Here is a 20,757-nt window from a genome sequence, read left to right on the forward strand (position 1 = left end):
GGTGTTGTGTAAAATGGATCATGACCAAAGCTTGAGATTGAAATAAGTTTTCAGTCCAGGAGATATTCAGTGTTAAAATTAATGTTTTCCCTCAAAGAGGAGGGAGTCTGGAGCAGAGCAGGGAGGTAGAACTACTGTTACATTTTCTTTTGAAAGTGAGTTCAGACTAGCGTTGCCTTAAGTGTGGTGTTAGCCCAGCTGAGAGTCCACTACAAGTCCTGGCACCGTTTTCCATCTGATGAAGGAGTGGGAGCCAGGGATCACATGAGGAAAGGATACAGCAGGCTGTTTCCAGAGGCAGTTTGGTCTAAGGCACCAGAGGTTCTTGGGGTGTCTCCACATTACCCTAAAGGCTCTTGTTTGATTTTTGTTTTCAGGTCACACCAGGAAACTCCTCTCTAGCACTGGAACTGCAGGAAGTGGAGCCCTTGGTGGTGCCCCAGGCTTCTCCCACCCGTGAGCGCTCCCCAGATGTCATTTCCTCTGCTTCCACAGCCATGTCCCAGGATATCCCAGAGATTGCTTCCGAGACCCTGCAGCGCAGCTTTGCGGCGGCTCCGTCCGGGCTCCCTGGGGAGGTGCTGGAGCCCAGTCACCATGCAGACAGTATGGCCTCAGCAGCCTCAGCCCTGCATTTGCTGTCTCCCAGGAACCGCCACAACTCCGAGCACAGCCACCACTCTTTGGACATGCCTCCAGTGGAGGTGGACAGACTGAATGCTCCATCATTACTGGAGACTGCTTTAACTCAGGAAAATGCATCTTCTGACAGTGTTGTGAGTCAGCCATGGCCAGCAGCTCCTGACATAACCCGGGAAACCAGGAACAGCATGGCAGACAGGTAATCACATGGGTTTGTCTGGCACTGGGCAGTTTGTTTGCACTTGCCAAATGGGCAGCTTGGTGAAAAGCTCTTACATTGTGATTAATCCAGAGCAGTTCTCCATCCCTCTGTCCCTTAAAGGATCTGATGAGTCAGTCTTCCTGTGTGCTTGGTCTGTAGGCTGTGTCCTGAACTTCCTAGGCCACCTCTAACAATTTTTGCTCTCTGACACCCTTTGCAGCATAAATGATCTCTGTTAAGAAGGTGAAAAGTCTACTTTATTGGCCTTCATGTTCACCTGGAGACTTGAGCTACCTTTTTTTTGTGTGTGCGCTCTGGAAATCAAGCCAGTACAAGCTAAGTTCTGCCCCAGGTGATGCATTCCTGAAGGCTTTTGTTGAATCGATTAGCACATAACTGACAGGTTTGGTTATAGGTTAATTGTACATCTCTCTTCTAGGATTGCCTCTGTGCAGCTAGTGTTATAAATAAATAAAGTACTTTAGCAGTCAGAAAATAAATGGCAGTGGAGCAGGAATGAAGAATGGTGCACCATCACTTAGGCTGCTTAGAAGGAGTAATCTGTTATGCTGGACCAGTGCTGGATTTCATCACAGAATTAGCATCCCTGTCTTGTAGTGGGATGAGAACAGCGAGATGCATCTGGCATCTCCAGAGTCTGCTTAGACTGGGGCTACATGCACCATGAGAACCTGCAAACACCTTCCTTTTCAGCAGGAGTAGAAGGCTGAGAGGGTCTGTGTTGTCCCTCACGTAATCCTGGACTGTTCCCTCATCAGAATTGCAAAGAAAGGCCTCACCTTGTGCCTCCACAGCTGAGGACGTTGTTCCAGGAAACAGTCCCATCTGATGGCTCTTGGGAGGGCATTAAGACTGTGTTTCTATGCAATATTTTTTATTTTACTTATAATATGAACTTGAGAAAGTACTTTTATAGGAGTTTGCAACTTCCCTCAATCCCACTCTGTCTTTGAATTCTTCAGGACATATTATATCAGAATATCAGATCAGCTGTCTGACTGTGAGAGATTTTGCAAGTGCTCACTTCTGTTTAAAGTTCTTCCTGCAAGCTGCATTCAGGCAGATGTAATTTGGAGCCTAGAAGCACGTGCAGTTTGCTTTCAAAATCATTATGACACTCAGACTAGATCCACTGTTACGATTCTGTCTGTTAGAGCTGGCCCATCACATTCACACACTTCCTCAGACACTTTAAGGAACTAAGAAACAATGATGATTTTTGCTCCAGTGATCAGTATTAAACAAGGAGAAACAAACCCAAGATGATGCTATTCATTGAAGTATGCTGTGCTGCCAGGTTTGAGTAGTGACTTACCTCTCTCTTGTATGAATGGCTTTTGGGAGATAGTTCTTGGTTAATGCTTCTATCATAGCTGAGCTGCTTCTTCCTTCTGGACAAGTCAAGCCTTTAGTGCCTCTACACAACACCTGCCTCTTCCTGGATCTGTGGGATCAGTGTGGGGTTGATTTTTGTTATAGACTTTCTATCAGGATCTCTCGTGAGACATGGAGAGAGTGTCCAAGCTGAAAGAGGCTTTCCTGACGGTATTTTCTTTTTTCCCCTCTCTAGCCCAAGGGATGAGGTTGAAGAAAAGCACAAGAGCTCTTCCTACCATCGACACAGCTACCACCTGCTGCAGCATGACAGCCAGGATGCCAGTGCAGAACAAAGGTACCAGAGTGCTCAGCCCCCTCTCTCCCCCTGTATGGACTCAGGCTGCATTCGTGCCTCTGTCCCCAGCCAGCCTTCAAGTGTGGGATGAATGTCTCTGCTTTGTCTCCTGACTTAATGTGTGTTTGCAGCCCAGCTTCCCTAATGTTCTGATGACTTCAGCTCATCTGAAGATTGGCCTCTGGGCACTCTCCAGTTTATTCCCTGTAGGGAAAGGTTTGATTGTGCTGCTTCTAAAAGCAGGGACCAAGCTTGATTTAATTACCAGTAAAAACCTGTTAAGGGACCAGTTTCCAAGTATTGTGCGTTATATAAGGTAGCAAGGGTACCTCAGGAGTAAGTTTCTTGCTCCTGACATCTTTCCTCCCTTATGAGTCCCCCTAAAGTTCTGTGGACACATTCTGTGTGCCTGACAAGCTCAGTCCTGTTTGATAGCTGAGGGTTGTCCACAATCCACATGTAAATTCAGACTGAAATGTGCAGCCTGTATTGGAAGCTGGTCAGCAGGTGAAAGTCTCCAAGGTACTGAGGATCACAGGTGTCTTAGGCTCACCTGATCCTCCTCTGTTCTTGCAATGTTTTCTGTGTCCAGTGCTTGCTGTGTGTAAAGCTGTAAGGATGTGCTGTGCTTGGGTTCCCTGCTGGGTCATGCTGGGACTCACATGCCAGTGTTTGCAGCTAAAGAGGCATCGTTCAGCCACACTGCCTGGGCCCTGGCTGCCCCTAATGCAGGGACCCTCCAAGCCTTGCTGCAGAGCACTCGGGCTCAGCCTGAGCAGACCTGGATCAAAGCAGAGCAGCCTGTTCTGAGCTCTGTAGAGGTGATTGTGAAAGGTTAAGGTGGGGGTGTCTGTAGCTGACTCTGGCTGTGTGTGGATGAAGAGCTGTGTGAATCCCTCCCCTCCATGAAGGCTGACACAGTCCAGTATTGTGAGTGATGTCCTCTCCCCTGCCATTCCTTCACAGTGACCATGATGATGAAGTTGCAAGCTTGGCTTCTACATCAGGTGGATTTGGTGCCAAAGCATCTGCGCAGAGGCTGCCTGTGAAGGACTGGAAAGTCAAGGCATCCCCCCGGGCTTCCCCAAAGCTAAAGCGGAAGGGCAAGAAGGATGACGGGTACGCTGGGCTTGCCAGGTCACAGGGGGCTCTGGGACCAGCTGGGCAGGGCCACAGCCTCTCGTAGCCATTGGGGTCTGAGGCAGCAGCCAAGGGCTCCCAACCCTCACCCCATTTGCAAAGGGCAGGAACCCCACAGAAAGCATTGTTGGTTACTCAAACACTGACTGTCACTTGGGCGTGGGAATAGTTCTGCACTATCTCCAGCTGGGACTCAAAACCCAAAATACAGCCTGGGCTTGAGAAGAATGTGTGGGAGGTAAATTGCACATTGTGAGGGGACACTGGGTCCTTTCACTGGTTTCAATGAAGGCTTCATTGGAACTGTGATGCTGTGAGTATCACAATGGCCTCCATTTCTAATTGGCTTCTGAACAGTGGCACAGTGCCCTTGTGCAGCAACATCTATCATTTATTACCTGCTTGCTGCTTTTGTGTGTTTCTAAATGTGCCTATATCAATATCCTGTGAATGAAAATTGGTGACTGGAAGGGTCTGCCCATGGCACATTAGACCAATCTGTCTGCATCAGTGTGAGGAGAGCAGCACAGCTTCTGCACGGGGCTCCCTCCTCTTCTTGTGTTCCCATAGCTGCATGATTTGGATCTCTAGCTCTGCAGATCATAACAAAGATGGGCTACGGCATTTAATTCTGGCTGTGGTCCTGCCAAGTGGCACCCTGAAGCTCTTGGTTTCTGAAATGGCTTTCACTTTTTCTGCCTCAGTCCTTTTAAAGTTGATGAGTGGGTACTGTCTGAGAACTAAAAATGTTTGCTTTTCTTCGTAGATCTTTGACTTTGATGGGATCAGTTCAGTCACAAAGGGTCTCCTGGGAGCCATGTGTTCAGTGTTTTTCTTTATTCTGCTCTGTGAGGTGGAGTGCATCACTAGTTTCTTCACCTTGAGAGCTGGAATCACACCAGATAATTTGTGCTCATTCATTCTAAATTTTAACAAATGAATACTTGTTTTTTCTTTGGTAAAATAGCAGGAGATGTTCAAAAGCTGTTTGGCAAAGTCTTCCCTTTTTTTTCAAAGGCTTTGAATTTGGACAAAACTGAAAAATCAGTGTGCAGTGCACTTTGTAACAGTCCTCATTACCACTTGGTTCAGGTCTCCTCTCTGCAAAGGGACCAGTCTGTAAGGAACTTCAGAGTCTGCAAATAGTGCAGATGATGGAGTCATAATAAGGACTGGGATTTCATCACCTTCCCATCATTCTCCATGTTATACAAGGCAAAACAGAAGTATGAGCTGGAATGTAAAATCCAAAGCAACCATAAAATGTGTGATCTGTTTTGGCAGAAGACTTGGATAATAAGAGGAGTTAATTGACATAACTGGGTTACTACTCTTTCTCTGTTTATTTCCAGGGATGTGAACCAGTCACCAAGATCATCTAACAACCAGGTAAGTCAGAGTTGCTCTTCATGACACTTCATATCTTACTAGGAAAGACCTAAGAGAAAGTTCATCCCAGTTCCTTGAAGTATCATGGGCCATGCCCAAGCAGGTTGACATGGGGCTGCACTTGGGCTTGACATTGCTCTGTGCTGACACGCAGCAGAGAAGGTGCTCTGTGGTCTCCAGACTGATGATTTCCTTCTCATATTTGCTTGCGCTTGCAGCAAGATAAGCTGTTCCCAGCAAAGAAGGGATTGCAGGGGGACTGGCCTTGATATGTGTGTCTCCTTGTTCCTTCCCCTTAAAGGTGGGTCCTCACACTCCTTTAACTATTTTGAGGAGGTGACGAGACAACACACTATAGATTTATACTTCTCCAGTTGTTTGGTTCTTCATAAATAAACAAAAGAGCTGAAAAAGTGCTCTAAGAAATCTTACTGTACTGATTGCACAGCTCTTTCATGAGTGTTTGAGTGTTTACATTCATGCATTACTCTCAGTACCTGGCCAAAAGTGAATAAAATCTGCTTTGAAGGAGGTCTTGAATCTAAACAGTTGATATTCTAAGCAAGCATTTATTCATTCCATGCAGGAACCTTGCTTTATCAGTTTATTCCTTGGCACAGTAGTTCTTGGGAACAGGCATTAAGCCGGTCCTGTTTTCTGCATTGTGTGTTACGCTTCACTTCCAGGCACAGGGATTGACTCAATGCCGAGCAGAAAGCTCAGCTGACCTCCAGTCCTGTTAGAAATTAGTGCTTGTTCTCTCCACATGTAGGTGACACCAGAGTTCCAGGATGAGCTGATGTGCATCCTGAGGAGCCAACAGCGGGAGCTCTCCGAGCTGCGGCAGAACCAAATGGAGCTGCTGCAGAGACTCACAGATCACCTCGATGCCATCCAGAGCTCCCTCATGGGCCACATGGAGAGGGTGATTGACTCCCAACAGGAGCAGGAGCGTATCCTTGTATGCAGATGTTGAGTGGAAGGTTGCAAGGCAGACTAGAGGCACGAGGAAGGCTCAGAAGGGTCAGGGATCTTGGGAGCATGGGGCCGTAGGTGCAGTGCGATTGCCTGGCTGCAGTATAACTATTTTAGTTCCTCTCAGGCCCTTTCTAAGGGTAAGAAACTCAGAAATAGAACAGAGAAGAACGGACACTTCTTTCTCAATGCCACTAAATCTTAGTTACCCATTAAGGCATAAGTGCTGCAGTGCTGGTGTAGACCAGAGGTGCACTTGGTACATTATCCCACCTCAGAGAGTGGCCAGTTGCACAAGAGTAATTATGGGATGATCCTTTCCTCCTTAAGGCAAGTCAGTACTTGCACCAGAAATAGCATCTGGCTGCCATACTGCATAGCTGGATACAGAATTATCTTGTTTGTCCACATTTATTCATATGGTGCTCTACAGGTCCCTTATGTGTTGTCTGAGAAGTATTTTCTTTGGTGCTTTCAAACCTTGTATCCAGTTGTTGGTATTGTATTGTGAGTCGTTGGTTCCTGTGTACATTTGCTGCACTGACTTTGGTTATGTTCCTCAAAATGAGCAGCTCCAGCCTATCTCATGTCTGAAACCACTCTTAACTTCCATGACAACAGTTTTCTCTATTAATTAGTCTTGGATTTTCCTTTTTTGGCCATCAGTCTGATATTCACAGATAGTTTAGATACCTTTCTACTGAATTTCAGTGTCCAGAGCTGCTTTGTAATACTAGAATAATTTTTCTTTCTGCACAGCTTTATGCATGGACTGAATTTTGTCAGCAGCTGAATTGTCATTTCTTTGTTTTGTCTGAGTTTGGTGTTTGTTTGTTTAAGATGTGTTTGTATGTTGGCTCCTTCAGAGAGCTTGCTTGCTTCGTGAGGTATGAGTAGCCTGAAGCCTGGGTTTGCTCCCATGCACTGTATCACTTATGTCCACTAATTCCATCCTGTAGAAACATTTTTACCAGCTTGCTGTTTATGGATAATGGACTTGATGGTTTCTGGTGTTCTGGTTTTAGCTCAGATAGAGTTAATTTTCTTCACAGCAACTCATGTGTGTTATGTTTTGGATTTGTGACTAAAACAATGCTGATAACACACTGATGTTTTTGCTGTTTCTAAGTCCTGTCAAGGCCTTCTCTGTTTCTCACGATGCTCCACCAGGCAGAGGCTGGGGGTCGGCAAAAGTTGGGAGGAGACAGAGCCAGGACAGCTGACCCCCAGTGACCAAAGGGATGCCCCACACTGTATGACATTGTGCTCAGCTGTAAAGGCTGGGAGAGAGGAGGAGGAAGAGGGGACACTTAGAGTGATGGTGTTTGTCTTCCCCAGCCACCATTAGGCATGAGGGAGCCCTGCTTTCCTGGGAATGGCTGAACACCGGCTCACCGATGGGAAGTAGTAAATGAATTCCTTACTTTGTTTGATTGGCATGTGCAGCTTTTGCTTTACCCCTTAAACTGTCTTCACCTCAACCTGTGAGTTTTCTCACTTTCTCCCTGCCTGTTCTGTCCCCCATTGCCTGCAGAGGAGTGGGCTAGTGGTTGGCTGAGGCTGAGCTGCCTATGGGGCAGCCAGGTTAACCACAGTATGTAGGAAACAGTACTGTCCAACTTCTTTTAGCTGTTTGACTTTCCTATCCTGCCTTCCAAAGCTCTTCTCTCACCCTGATCAATTGTTTAAGAGCACCCTGTTTCAGGAACACAGCAGTAATGTTACGAGATCCCTCTTTCACCAGAGCTGCACATTTGCTGTCACCGAGCCTCTGGAGGTGAGGCTACTGTCCATCTTCGTGTACAGGAGTGTTGTGGGTAGACAGGAAATCTGTTGTTTGTGCTCCTTAACACGAGTTCTCATTAGAGAGAAGACTGGACCGGGTGCTGACGGAAGGGCAGCAGCGCAATGGGCAGCTCCAGGAGCACCTGTCCCAGCAGCTCTCCCAGTCCCTGTCCACAGCTGTGTGTAACCGTCTGGAGAGGACCATTCGGGAGGAGATGAAGAAGACAGTGCCCCAGTGTGAGTGTGGCTGCCTGAGTAGGGGAGGTGGATCCCTACAGGTAGCTCCATAGGGATGGAAAGCACACTGCAAAAGTGCTGGCACTGTATGAAGCAGGAGTTAGTTTGTGTGAACACCAGGCTCTGCACAACAGACTGCTGTGGGCCCCACTGTAATCTGAGAAGAGGGGCTGTGGTTTAGAAGCGGTATGAGGCTCCCAGAGGGAATGCCTTTCCAGAGAGTGTGGTCTGACCTTCCATTATAATCTCTAAAGCCTTTGGAGTCTGTTCAGTGGAGGAAGGTGAAAGAGGCTGATGAGTTTGGAAATGCTGAGACTTGGTTGGAGCAAGCTTGAACTTGTCTTAGCCCTTTCTCAATGCGCTGGCACCATGCATGTAAGGAAATGTTCCAAAAACTGCTGGTGGGAAAGCCTGCAGCCAGTAGCTGCCTAAGGCAGGGCTACCTGCAATTCTGGATCAGGTCAGTTCTGACTTTGTCACACCAATTCTTAGAAACCTTCAATGCTGGAGGTTCCACAACTTCTGGTGACTTCCAGAGCTGTACCACCTTCCTAGCAAAAACTTTCTCCAAATGTCCAGCCTTAGCTCCCCAAGCACAGTTTGTGATCATGGTCCCTTGCTGTGTCATATCCAAGAATCATTTGATTGCATTTTCTTTTTTGGGCTTTGAAGTGTGACTTTAGGCTTAAAGCTGCAATTTTGTCCTGTTTTTGTTATGCCTAGGCATTTCCAAGAGCATGGACCCTACCCTCAGCCAGCTCAGTAGTACGATTGCTGCCAAGCTCACTGCTGTTGAGGGGACACTGAAAGAGAATATCACCAAGCTAGTGAAATCAAAGGTAAGGAGAACTAGAGTAGCTTTTCCTGGGGACACCGAGTTGTCACCTGCCTGGGTAGCAACTTCTTACACCTTTTCCCCTCACCTCTGTCTCTAGGTAATGCCAGTTTAGCTGCCGGTAGTCAAAGCTCTTTCATAGTCTCATTAGGAGGACAAGCTCTTTGTATGCTCCCCTGCCCACTTTGCCTCATTGGCACTCCTTTCATTTACCAAGTTGTTCATTTTCTACTAGAGTAGAGATTCTCACCACAGCAGTGACTTCTGGGGCCAACTCAATCAGTCAAGTGGTGAACATTTGACTGGCTCCCTTCTATTCTCCCTATCTACATTATTTAGGGAGCATGAACTGCTTACTTACCTTGGCAGGGAATTACGGTTTTTTGGGAAGGAGGAGGAGGGGAAAGGAGCTGTTCCACCTTCCTTTGCTCTACAGCAGGAGTACAGAGAAGTGGTGCTGGTTTTGGGCAGCCCCTGAGCAAGCAGAGGTTCTGCCTGCTGGAGTCACGGTGCAGCCTGGCCAGTGGGAAGAGCTGAGGGAGCACCCTTGCAGACACTGGGCTGTCTTTACCTGGTGTGGATGTGTTGCAGGGACCTGGTATTTGCCTACATCCTTAGTCCTGGAGCAGGCTGTCATTAACTTTCTGGAATCTTCTGTGTGTGCTTGTAAGAACCTTACAGACAGTGTTGTGAGGGCCACAGCTGACACTCTGCAGGGACCCATCCAGTCAGCCTACAGGGAGGCCTTCCAGAGCGTCGTGCTGCCAGCCTTCGAGAAGAGCTGCCAGTCCATGTTCCAGCAAATCAATGACACCTTCAAGCAGGGCACACAGGAATGTGAGTAGGTTTTCTTCTTTAGCTCCTCTCTGCTCTATTTGCATTAGTGGCTGACAATACGTTGGCCTTACGTTTTTGCCTTTCAGAGTTTCACTGGTGAGTGTTTAACCTTTTAGCCCATCCGTGTGTATTGTTTCATACTTGGGAAGCAGAAGTGGGTTGGGTTTTGTGGGTGGTGCTTTAAGAGCAGAGATTCATCTCTGGTCTTTGTAGCCCATGGCAAAACACTCAGCTGTGTTCTGGGAATCTGTGACTTTATCTATTGAGCAGGAGGGCCCAGCTGCAGGATTATCCCGTCCTGGTGTCAGGAACATGATGAGTGGGGAGTGTAGCAGTCCTGCAGCTAGGCCCTTCTCTCAGAGGTGTAATGGATTGGAGAAAGTTTAGAGAAGGGTGCCAGGATGACCAGAGATTCAATAGTGGCTGAATAGTGTGTACATATTCAGGCTGAAATAGAGTATACTCTTGAGTGAGGAAAAATGTACACTGATGCACTTGGGAAGATCATTCCTGTTCTCAGGCTTGGAGTGGGGGGGGCTGGACAGATATTACTCTGCAGAACTGGTTTCTGAGAGGGCTGAATGTGGCCAGTGCTAGCACAGTGACTTCTGTTGGCCATAGATTTGCAGGGTGTCTCCAACTGCTGTTTATTTTGCACCCTTCCTCTTCCTCACAAGTCTCCCACAAATACAAGATCTTACATTCTTCTCCCTTTTGATCAGGCCACTTCATAAGATATTTTAAAATACAGATTTTAAATCTTTGCAGACATGATTTCTTTTTTGTCAGAAATGTTCCCCCTCTTTCTTCATTAGCATTGAACTAATGCAGATCGCAGTTCACACTATGTATGAAATAAAACACCCTCACTGCTGCCTTCACCTCCCCTGAACAAGGAGTGCCTATAGAAGTCTGTTGTAGGAGAACTGGTGGGTTTGTTGCTATGCTGTGTGATCCTGTGTGATGGGGAGACTGGAAGCTGGGTTTCTAGTTTAATATAATGCAGCCCAAACAAAGCTTGTGCTTCTACTCTCTCCTGTGTTCATACACAGGCTCAGCAATTGCTTCTGCTGGAGAATATGTAGAGCCTGGCAGTTGGATTTCTGCCCTGATCATCTCCACAGGTACAGATGGCACAAACATCTCCCTCTCTGCTTGTTGCAGATATCCAGCAGCTGGAGGCTCACTTGAAGAACAAGAAGGTACGAGAGCAGGAGGTGCGGGACCCGCTGCTGAACCAGCTTCGGCAGCTCATCAGCACCTTCCAGAGCACCACGGAGCAGCTGGCGTCCACCATCGCAGCCAGTGTCCATGCTGAGGTGCAGCACCAGCTGCACATCATCGTGGGCAAGTAAGTTGGCAGCTGGGCTTGTGGAAGGAGGTATCGCTGAGAGGTACATGCGTGTCACAAGCACCTCTCCCTGCTTAGTTGTGGAAACAAGCCAGGAGTGCTGTTGGGCTGCTTGTTGGCCCTGCACATATGGCAAAGCACATGGGCTGGTGAATGTTGCCCACAGAAGGTTTCCCAGCTGTACTGGGAAGCTCAGGGCCTGCCTTTCCCCTGGTCCCATGTGCACAATGGAGAACAGAAGGATCTAAGGCACCCCCTAAGCACACTCAAATGTGAGCACTTCCTGAAGATCATTTCAGAGGAGTCTTTTGAAGGCTTTTCTCTACTCCGTGTCCTCAGGCATAGAGTTTCTACGGGCTACTCTCTCTCCCCCCAGCTGCTCTGCAGCAGTTCATGCTTTGCCCTCCTGGTTTCAGGATGGGATCCCAGCAGTGCCTCCAGCACATTCATGCCATGAGGCAGTGGCCAATTGCCAGACATTGTGATTGGTTGGTGGTCACCTGCGGGGCAGAGCAACCCTGTCTATTTTAAGCCACTAGAACATATGTCAGAGCACACTGGGGTCTTCAGTGCAGGCCAGAGTTGCCAGAAAGGCCACCAGACTAAATCCTGGTCTTGTTGCACGGGCTGTGCTTGTTCCCAGGGAAGTCCTGCTTTTCTACCTGCGGTAGAGCAAGTTTGGTACTTTGTACCCTTTGTAAGAGGGAAGAATCCAGCCCTTGAGGGAAAAGGTGTCACACAGAGCAGCAGAGTCTGCACTGTGAACTGCTCTTCTGTGGAGAAGTCACAGGCACAGTATAAGTGTGTTCTCATTCTAAAGGTGTCATCTGCACACTAGGAACTGCATCTAACAGATCTCATATAGGAAGCTGGCCCCATTTGGAGATAACCCCACAGCTGAGTTGCCTTGCTTATAAGCCAGAGACATTAAAGATTTAAAACGTTGTTTAATGAGAGACTTAGTTCCCTGAAATGTCACTTTCCTGCACAGAATTTCAGCATCTTCCAAGTGCACCCTGGGACAGTGTGGTGTTGGCCACAGAGTTGCCTGTGCCTCAGATCTATTTGTATGAACCCTTTGGGAGCCACACTACAATAAGCAAACCAGCCTGTGCTTTCTCGCTGGTATAAGCTTTGTGCAGTGTTATCCCTCAGCTCTTCATTCTCAGAGGTGCCCATGGGTTCTGTTTTGTTTTTCTCAGCATGCAGGAGTCTATTTTGGCCCAGGTGCAGAGAGTCATTAAAGGAGAAGTGAGCCTGGCTATGAAGGAGCAGCAAGCAGCTGTCACCTCGAGCATTGTCCAGGCAATGCGCTCGGCAGCCGGGACACCCATCCCCTCTACTCACATGGATTTCCAGTCCCAGCAGACTCACATCCTTCAGCTGCTCCAGCAGGGACACCTCAATCAAGCTTTCCAGCAGGTACCTAGTTTTCCTGGTAGTCATCCACTGCTTGTTGGGGACCAAGAAGGAAAAAGGACTCCTTGGGGTGGGCACATAATCTCACAACGGCTTACACAGGAGTTGACTGAAAGACCTGTGGCAGTGGAGTGCTTGAGGCGTGCAGTTCCTCTCATGCAGGTGAAGCCAGAGCCATGCAGGTTCCATTTTTCCTTCATCCCTGCCCATGCCCTGTCAGGACAGTGTCAGTGCTCCAGTAAACCAGCGTGTTTTGCCATCAGTGGTGACACGTGGCGCACCTCTGAAGAGCAACAGCTTCATAAGCCTCTCCAGGCAGATCTACCAGCTGGGGCCTGACCTTGTCTTTGACTTTGAACATGTAAGCAGATCCCTTAGAGCTGCTGCAGACAAACCCTTCTGGGAATGATAGCACTGCTGGCCCTGCCCCATGCTGCTGACAGTAACCTGCTCCCCTCTGTCTGGCACAGACACAGGTGTCCTCAGAGCATAGAGCAAGAGCCTAAAGATGGCCCTGCTGGCCTGTACAGCAGAGGTGCAGAGAGTTTTGCTCCCAGAGGAGGCTGTCAAGCCATTGAGCGTCTCAGGGCGGTCACTCTGTCCCGTGTCCCTCACCCGCCTGTTGTTCCCTGTGCATTTCTAGCTGTGTCTTCCTTGCAGGCTCTAACAGCAGCTGATCTCAACCTGGTTCTGTATGTCTGTGAGACTGTGGATACTCAGCAAGTATTTGGACAGCATCCGTGCCCACTGTCCCAGCCTGTGCTGCTCTCCCTCATCCAGCAGCTCTCCTCAGATCTGGGCACTCGTACGGAACTGAAGCTGAAGTGAGTATGACCAGAGAACAGGGTCCTGTTCTTGGCACTGGCTTTAAATTCACTGCCTGCAAGTGGAAGGTGGTGCTTTGATGAAAGTTGGAGCCTCTGTAGCCTGTTACTGGCATGTTTACAGCCAGTGGTAACTCAGAAAAGTATGTCAGCATTGCCATGGAAAGCTTTGCTGCCCTGAGGTAGTAGTGGAAGGAGTACCCAGCAGCAGGTGCTGGTACCTCTGGAACTGTAGCATGTAAATATTTACAGCCTGTGCAGCGATCTCCATTCCCTAAGGAACGATTTCCATGTAGAGGCAAAAGGAGGGATAGTGCCATGTTCCCTGGATAGTATAATATCCAGGGTAAGTTTGTTCTGTCCTCAACTCTTAACCCAACACTGGACTTTGTGTCGACAGTTTCTTGTCGTGACTGTCAGAAAGGCTCAGTGGGAGGTTGCAGCAGGAGCTACTGGAATAATTTCTGGTGGATGTTCCAAGCAAAGCTTGTGTGACAAAATAGTGACTGTGCTGATACTTGCCATGAGCATTTTTAGTGTGTGAGTCAAAGCCCTGCTATCTGCCCTTAAAAGCTAAATTGTTAAGGTACCTACAGGTTTTGACTATGGCTTGTGGGGAAAAACTGCTTAAATCGAATTTTTTAACTCAACTTCATAGGAATAAAGCAAGCTAGAAAAACTGAAAAGAGCTTTAAGTTACAGACAAGCTGGTAATTGAGGTTAAAGCTGCTACTGTGAAGTTTAAACTGCGTTGTTATTGAAAACCTACAGTGACCACATTGCCTTACTCAGGCTGTGGCTTGAAAGCTGATGGCTCATCTGAACTTCAGAGTGTCTTGTTGGTGAAAGTCTTGATCTTCTCCCACCCCTTCTTGGATGGATCTTAGATGTAACCCTACACAAACTGAGCCTCACTGCTGACAAGTTTTACTGTCTAATGAGTGACTAATTCTGCTCTAAAAGCATTTAAGAAAATATTTACTGAGAGCCACCTCCAGCACCATGGGGAGTTCTCACTGACTGTTGCACCTACCTTGGTTCCAGCAGTCAGGTTGTGGGGCAGGTGGGCAGGCTGGGAGCTGTAGGCTGCCCTCAGATGTTGAGGAAGGGATAGGTGGACTCTGCTGTGAGTCAGGAACATTTATTTCCTGACGGCTGAACATACTGCAGAGTTTGGGTGGAGTAGGGAGCAAAATTGTGCATCTTCAGTGCTAACGTGAACTGAATCAGATTGGGATCATATGCTGGGTTTGGTCCTAACCTTGCTCTCTCTCCTTCAGCTACTTGGAGGATGCAGTGATGCACCTGGACCAAAGCGACCCCATCACCCGAGACCACATGGGGTCAGTGATGAACCAGGTGCGGCAAAAGCTCTTCCAGTTCCTCCAGGTGGAACCCCACAACCCGCTGAGCAAACCTGCACGTCGCCTCATGATCATGCTCCAGGGCCTGGTCACCCCTGGCATGACCTAGGAGGACCTGGCTGCCTGGTGGGCTGCTCCACCGAGGCCCACCCAGCAGATCCGTAGTTACTAACGATGTCTGGCTGGTGTTCAGAGCTCTTGCCAGAAAAGCTATCAACACGTGTGTGATGTCTCTAAGGCAAACGCCATCTGTGTATAGTTCCAGATAGTCACTGAACATTCACTTGGCTTATTTTTCCTAAATAGCCTCTTTTTTGAGAGTTAAATCTCTTCTTCACCTGCCCATCCGTCCCCAAGGCTGGCTGGCAGTCCATGTCTCATGCAGCAGAAGCCGATGGATTTCTTACCCCTTTAAAGGTTTGGATCTGCTGCCATCAGCAAGAGAGAAGGGAGGTGTGCGCTGAGCGTGAGCACGGGGGCTGCCGGGGCCACGCGCTCCTCGCTGACCAGAAACCTGTACCCACACCTTAGTGAAGGGCTCAAACTCCTCCTCCCTGGGATAGGCACAGGGAGGAGCTCAGCTGAGCGAGAGGGGTTAGTTAAAATTCGTTAATTAGTTAGTTATTCTGAGGTTCGTTAATTCCAGATCCACAGTGGGGTGCCCTGCCCACCTGGCCCAGTGAGGCAGGTTTGGGCAGGGGGTGATGCCCCTGGAGTGCCCCAGGGAGGGGCTCTGGGTCAGGGTGCTGAGGCAGCAGCAAACTGCAAGAGCCCCGGGGGGGCCACCGGTTCTGTTGTGCATCAGAGCATGTCCATGTTTCAGACATTAGTTTTGATTTTACACGGAGGTTTTTCTTTTTATCTAAATTTTGGGGGGTTTTGTTGTTTGTTTTTTGTTTTTTGGGTTTTTTTGGAAATAACATTAAGAACAATTCAATAAAAAACTTTTTGAGAAAAAAAAGGTGGAAACCTTCTTCTGTTGTGTGATGGAGGGAAGACTGAGGGGCCTTTGAGGGTATCAAACCATCTCCAGGCTGGAGCCTGAGGGGGGCCAGGATGCCCTCTCTCTTCCCAGATTTTTTCTTGAGTCTCTGCTCAAGCCTTCCTGCATGAGTCCAGCAGGGCATAGTGGTCTCTGCTTCCTGGGAGAGCCAGGAGGTGATGGTGGGCTGCTGGCTGTGGGAAGGGGACATTAATTCCCCTTTTCACAGCAAAAATGTCTCCAGCTGGTCCTCCCTCCTGGAGAAGAGTAGGCTCTGGGAATACTATAGAGCACCTTCCCAATACATAAAGGAGCTCCAAGACAGCTGGAGAGCGACTTTGGACAAGGGCATGGAGTGACAGGACAAGGGCAAATGGCTTCCCATTGACACAGGGCAGGGTTAGATTTGATATTAGGAAGAAGTTCTTTCCTGTGAGGCACGGGTTGCCCAGAGAAGCTGTGGATGCCCCATCCCTGGAAGTGTTCGCAAGACCAGGTTGCGCAGGGCTTGGAGCAACCTGGTCTTAGTGGAAGGAGTCCCTGACGGGTTGGAACGAAATGGTCTTTACGTCCCGTCCAACCCAAACCATTCTGTGATTCTGTGAACTGCACGGGCTGGGGTCCAGCCCCGGGGGCTCCTCCGCCCCTCGGTGGGGCCGGCAGGGCGTGCCGGGGGCCGGTCCTGGGGCGGTGCCGGGGGCGGGCGGCAGGGCCGGGGCTGCCGGCGGCGGCGGGCGCGGAGCACACGGCGGCGGCGGCGCGGGGTCCGCACCATGGGCGGCGGCTGCTGGCGGCTGCTGGGCGTCGTGTGCCCGCTGCTCCTGCACCTCGGTGAGTGCCGCGGGGCCGCTCCGGGTCGGGCTGCGGGGCCGACTCCGCTGGGCTCTCCCCGCCGGGGCTGGGGGGCTGGCGGTGGGAGCGGGACCCCCGGCCGCGTCGCGCACCCTCTGTAGCTGCGGGGAGCGGGGTGCCCGGTGGCCCCACGGCTCAGCGATCCATCCACCCTTGTCCCGTGTCCTGAGATGCCGGGCAAGGAGGAGCACGGCTTCACAGAGCTGTCCGGGGTCTCTCTGCTCAGGAGGGGACAATTCCCAAGCTCTGGCTCTCCACGCACCTGCTGGCTTTCCCTGCTGCACCTCACCGGGGCGGAGGGCACCCTGATCGCTGGGGAACTGTTATCCAGCAGGTCCTGCACCTCACGGGCACCAGCGTGTCCCCTCCACACTCCCGCTCCTCCGTGAGCCGAGGGAGGATGCGGAGCACAGCGGTACCCAGTGGCATCTCTGCTCTGCAGAGAGATGGGGATCCTGGGGTTAACCTGCTCCGGCTGCACGGACAGTGGAGGACAGGGACAACCAAACCTCTGCTGGATTTTAGGCTCAGAGGGTGGGTGACTCCGACCCTTCCCCAGGAGTAGAATGGCTGCGTCGGCACTCGCTTGGGAGCCAGGGATGCTCTGCAGTGCCCTGGGAAACTTCCTCCGTGCGTTTCCCTTGGGTTTCCTCCCTGACGGAGCCAGGGACAGGTTTTTCCCCACAGTTTCGCAGCAGAGCAGCGGAGGTGATTTGCCCTCCTGCTTTCTCCTTCTTTGCTCGCCCTGCCCAGCCTCATGCCGAGGGAGCTGAGCGGAGGGGAGGGCTTGTGCCGGGCATTAGAGGAGCCCAGGAGGTGAAACCTCAGCCTGCAGCAGGGACCAGCCGGCTGAGGGGAGGCATCATCTGGTCCTGCCAGCCGCTGTGTCCCTGGGCTGGTGGGAGACACGCTTGTTGCCTGGCTGGGTCAAAAGAGGAGCAATGGATCCCACTCTCTCTATTGATACCTGGGATGTTTGTGACCCACGTGTCCGACACCAATCCGAGCCTTTCCGCGGTGCTGTGCTCAGGGGATTCTCACCACAAACTCCTAATGCGCCCTGTGATCGTGTCAGGCTCGCCCTGGTGTTAGTCTCGACCACAGCCACTTTGCTCAGGACCCTGTTCCGGGGGTGCAGGCATGGGATGCCAGCAGCGAGGCACAGGGCTCCCTCGAGATATCCTGGCTGCCTCGGCAGTCACCGGGAAACTTTCAGCTGCTTCTAGGGTCACCTTCCCACAGGGGTCCCCCTCAGGGCTGTCCTCAATTAGAAACCTCGCTGGTGCGCACCCATGGCACTTCCAAAACTCTTGTAACTTGTGAATTGGCACGGGGAGCCCACATCTTCTGGCATGCGCGACCCCTGGGGCAGAGCTGAGGACCATGCAGGTTTTCCCTGTGACCCAGTCATACACCAGCTCCTTTTGGGCTTCTCATCGCTCGTGGATGTGCTCGCGGTCCTCATGAACACACCTTGTCACCCATTGTCCCGTGGCCGGCAACAGGGTTTGGCCAGTGACAGCGGTGAATCGTTTGTGGAGCAGAGCAGGGAACTGGGGCTTCTCAGAATGAAGCAGCCAGAGTTGCACTTGTGCCTTTTCCTTTGTCTTCCCCTTTCCCTCCCCCACTTCCCCTTCCTGTTTTCCCTTCCCCTTTCTTCTTTATCCTTTCCCCTTTCCTGTTCACCTTTCCCCTTCCTCTTTCCCTTCCCCCTTCCTCTACCCACCTTTCCTCTTCCCTCTCCGTTTCCACTTTCTTTTCCCTTTCCTCTTCCCCTTCCTCGTGCCACCTCTCCTCCTTCTCCCGTTTCCCTTCCCCTTTCTCTTCCTCTCCCACTTTCCCCTTCTCTTTCCCCTTTTCCCTTTCCTCTCCCCTTTCTCCCCTCTCTCCCACTGCAGTCGGAGCAGGGACTCCAGCTTGATGAGCTTTTGCTTTGTTTTTTTTTTTCTGTTGTAGTCACAAATTAATCTTTGCTGTCAGGGGATAAAGGCCGGGACAGATGGCTCCGGGGAGAGACCGGGAGGCCCGAGGTGACGCGGCCGGCAGGAGCCCTGCGGCGAATGGCAGCATCGCTGCGGGGTCGTCACATCGCGTCGGCCTCCCGGGCCAGGAGCGAAGGGTCACTACGAGTGCCCAGGGAGGGGATGCCGGCGGCCAGGGGGGATGTGGAAGCCCCTCGCCACATTTCAGAGCCCGTTGTCATCCCCACCCGGTGACACTTTCAGGCCACACTCCCCTGAGCCGGGCAGGCGGGGGGTGTCGGGGGGTCGGCGGGGGCTCAGCTCAGTCTCTCCTCTCTGTGCCCCGCAGCCACGAGCCAGGAGCCCGTCAGCATGGCGGGACAGTGCGACACCATCTACAAGGGCTTCGCCAGCTGCCTCATCAGCCTAGGGGACAGCATGGCCCAGAGCGTCCGGCAGCAGCAGCAGGAGGAGGGCGGCGAGGAGGAGCAGGAGCTGGACACCATCTGCAAGTGAGTGTCCCTGTGGGAGCCGCTGGGACGGCGGGGTGACCTGCCACCAGCATTCCCCCCGACTCCCGCCCTCCTCCCCAGGTCCTGGGATGACTTCCACACCTGCGCCAGCGAGGTGCTGTCCAGATGCCCCGTGGAAGCGGCCACCATCTGGGAGTCGCTGCGCCAGGAGTCCCGCAAGATCCAGTTCCAGGGGAACCTGCAGGAGCTGTGCAGCGCCCGGGGCCGCCTGGCCAGCGCCCAGGGCTCGCCGGCCGCTGAGACCAACCAGGCCACGCTGCGGGGCTCGGCCACCCCCCTGCACCCCCGTCTGCTGGCCCTGCTGGCCCTGCCGCTGCTGCTGCCCCGGCTCTAGCCCTGCTCGCCCGCGGGGTACCCAGGTGATGCCGGGTCGGTCCCCCCGGGTGCTGGCCGGTCCCCGCCACGCCCACCTCCCTCCCGGGCATCTCTCATGGGGCAAGGTCCTCTCCTGCAGCACTTCAGATGGATTTATATTTATATTAAAAGACACTTTTACATTTCCCCTGTCTCTCTGCCATGGGATGCCCCTCGAGCCCCTTCCCAAGCTCCGTGTTTGCACTGGGGGCTGGAGAGGAGATGCTCCCAGCACCAGTCCCCAAGGAGGGTCAATGGGAGGGTCTGTGACTCCATTCCCCCAGTGTATTGCCCATGGCCATGCCACGCAGTCCATAGACCATGGACAGCCCCAGGAACAGGCGATTCCCATTGCCTTGGTGCTCCCTGACAGCTGCTTTTCAGGGCTGGGCATAGCAGATATTCCCTGGTGGGTCAAATGTTTTATTCGTTTTAAAGGGTACCTTAGGAAAACGCAGGGTGCAGATTTCTTTGTCCTTTTGGCAGCCAATAGCTTGTGCTCTGATGTATTACAGTATCCCGCAGTGGTAGGGAGGAGAAGAGAGATCCAACAGGCAGGAATTGTGCGGCAAGATTGATTTATTTAATTATTTGACAAACTCTTTTATAGACTTTTTTCTTCATAGTCTAATTGTTCAAAGGATCAGCCATCCCTTGGGGTGATTGGCTAAAATTCTAAAACATCCACTGTCAAAATATTTTTCTACTGTACCATAAACAAAGCTTTGCAAGGTCGCAGGTGATCACAGCTTATAGAACTCTGCTAATATCTTCCGTGAGAGAGAAAAATATCTCATGGGACTGGAAAGAAGCAAGAAAAATTCTTGCTAGCAGCAATATTGTATCCACACTGATGGGTAACTCCAGTGACAGTTTCTGTTTTCCACCCCTTTTATTCTGGCCATATTCGTGGTCATGAAGAAAACTATGGTTTGCAGGGCAGAGAGGTTTGGGTTTTTTTAACCAAGGTGATGAAGGTGAAAAAAACAGGGAACTGAAACTCTCTCTATCCAGGTCCACATGGAACTTGTTGAAGTTAAACCTAGATGATTTGGGGGTGTTTAATTCAGCTAAATTTGTGTCTATCAGTGGAAGATGCTGTAATTCCCATCCCTATCGCTGTTATGCTGAAAATTTGGGATATTTTTTTCCCAGCTACTAAAACCCACTGTGCAAACCAACTCCCCTAGGCCTGGGCTGGCGAGGCAGCTCATTCTCCTGGGCACAGCCATCACTCCCCACCTGCCACCTAAAGGGCCACTGGAATTGCAAATGGGCCACCCCAGCTGTGGCACAGACCACGGGCTCCTCGCTGGTGTGGCCCCCAGGTCCCGGCAGCAGTGGTGGGTAAATCTGGCTGGCATGTGGGAAACCATCCCACT

At 51.0% G+C, this 20,757-nt stretch overlaps 2 protein-coding genes across 3 annotated transcripts in view; both read left to right on the forward strand.

The window, feature by feature from the left end:
- The window catches only part of EDC4 (enhancer of mRNA decapping 4), a 33,630-nt gene extending 17,968 nt beyond the window's left edge, over window positions 1–15,662 (forward strand). Inside the window, exons 18-29 of the mRNA XM_039558273.1 lie at window positions 378–841; window positions 2,436–2,537; window positions 3,504–3,656; window positions 5,030–5,066; window positions 5,839–6,019; window positions 7,908–8,063; window positions 8,787–8,902; window positions 9,570–9,735; window positions 10,900–11,086; window positions 12,289–12,508; window positions 13,166–13,329; window positions 14,610–15,662. Of these exons, the coding sequence (XP_039414207.1) occupies window positions 378–841; window positions 2,436–2,537; window positions 3,504–3,656; window positions 5,030–5,066; window positions 5,839–6,019; window positions 7,908–8,063; window positions 8,787–8,902; window positions 9,570–9,735; window positions 10,900–11,086; window positions 12,289–12,508; window positions 13,166–13,329; window positions 14,610–14,802 (2,139 nt within the window). The 3' untranslated portion in view covers window positions 14,803–15,662. The remainder of the gene's footprint in view (window positions 1–377; window positions 842–2,435; window positions 2,538–3,503; window positions 3,657–5,029; window positions 5,067–5,838; window positions 6,020–7,907; window positions 8,064–8,786; window positions 8,903–9,569; window positions 9,736–10,899; window positions 11,087–12,288; window positions 12,509–13,165; window positions 13,330–14,609) is intronic.
- Window positions 15,663–16,405: 743 nt separating this feature from the next.
- On the forward strand, window positions 16,406–19,522 carry NRN1L (neuritin 1 like). 2 transcript variants are annotated; one of them, XM_039558327.1, is made up of 3 exons: window positions 16,406–16,506; window positions 18,838–19,000; window positions 19,082–19,522. In XM_039558327.1, the coding sequence occupies exons 1-3, from the start codon at window positions 16,449–16,451 to the stop codon at window positions 19,353–19,355; spliced, it is 495 nt and encodes a 164-aa protein (XP_039414261.1). In that variant the 5' UTR covers window positions 16,406–16,448; the 3' UTR covers window positions 19,356–19,522. The 2 variants fall into 2 exon arrangements, with proteins under 2 accessions (XP_039414261.1, XP_010401748.1); XM_010403446.3 differs by lacking the exon at window positions 16,406–16,506 and adding an exon at window positions 18,342–18,557.
- Window positions 19,523–20,757: the final 1,235 nt, after the last annotated feature.

This window comes from Corvus cornix, chromosome 11 (genome assembly GCF_000738735.6).
Source record: "Corvus cornix cornix isolate S_Up_H32 chromosome 11, ASM73873v5, whole genome shotgun sequence".
In the NCBI taxonomy this organism is placed as follows: domain Eukaryota; kingdom Metazoa; phylum Chordata; class Aves; order Passeriformes; family Corvidae; genus Corvus; species Corvus cornix.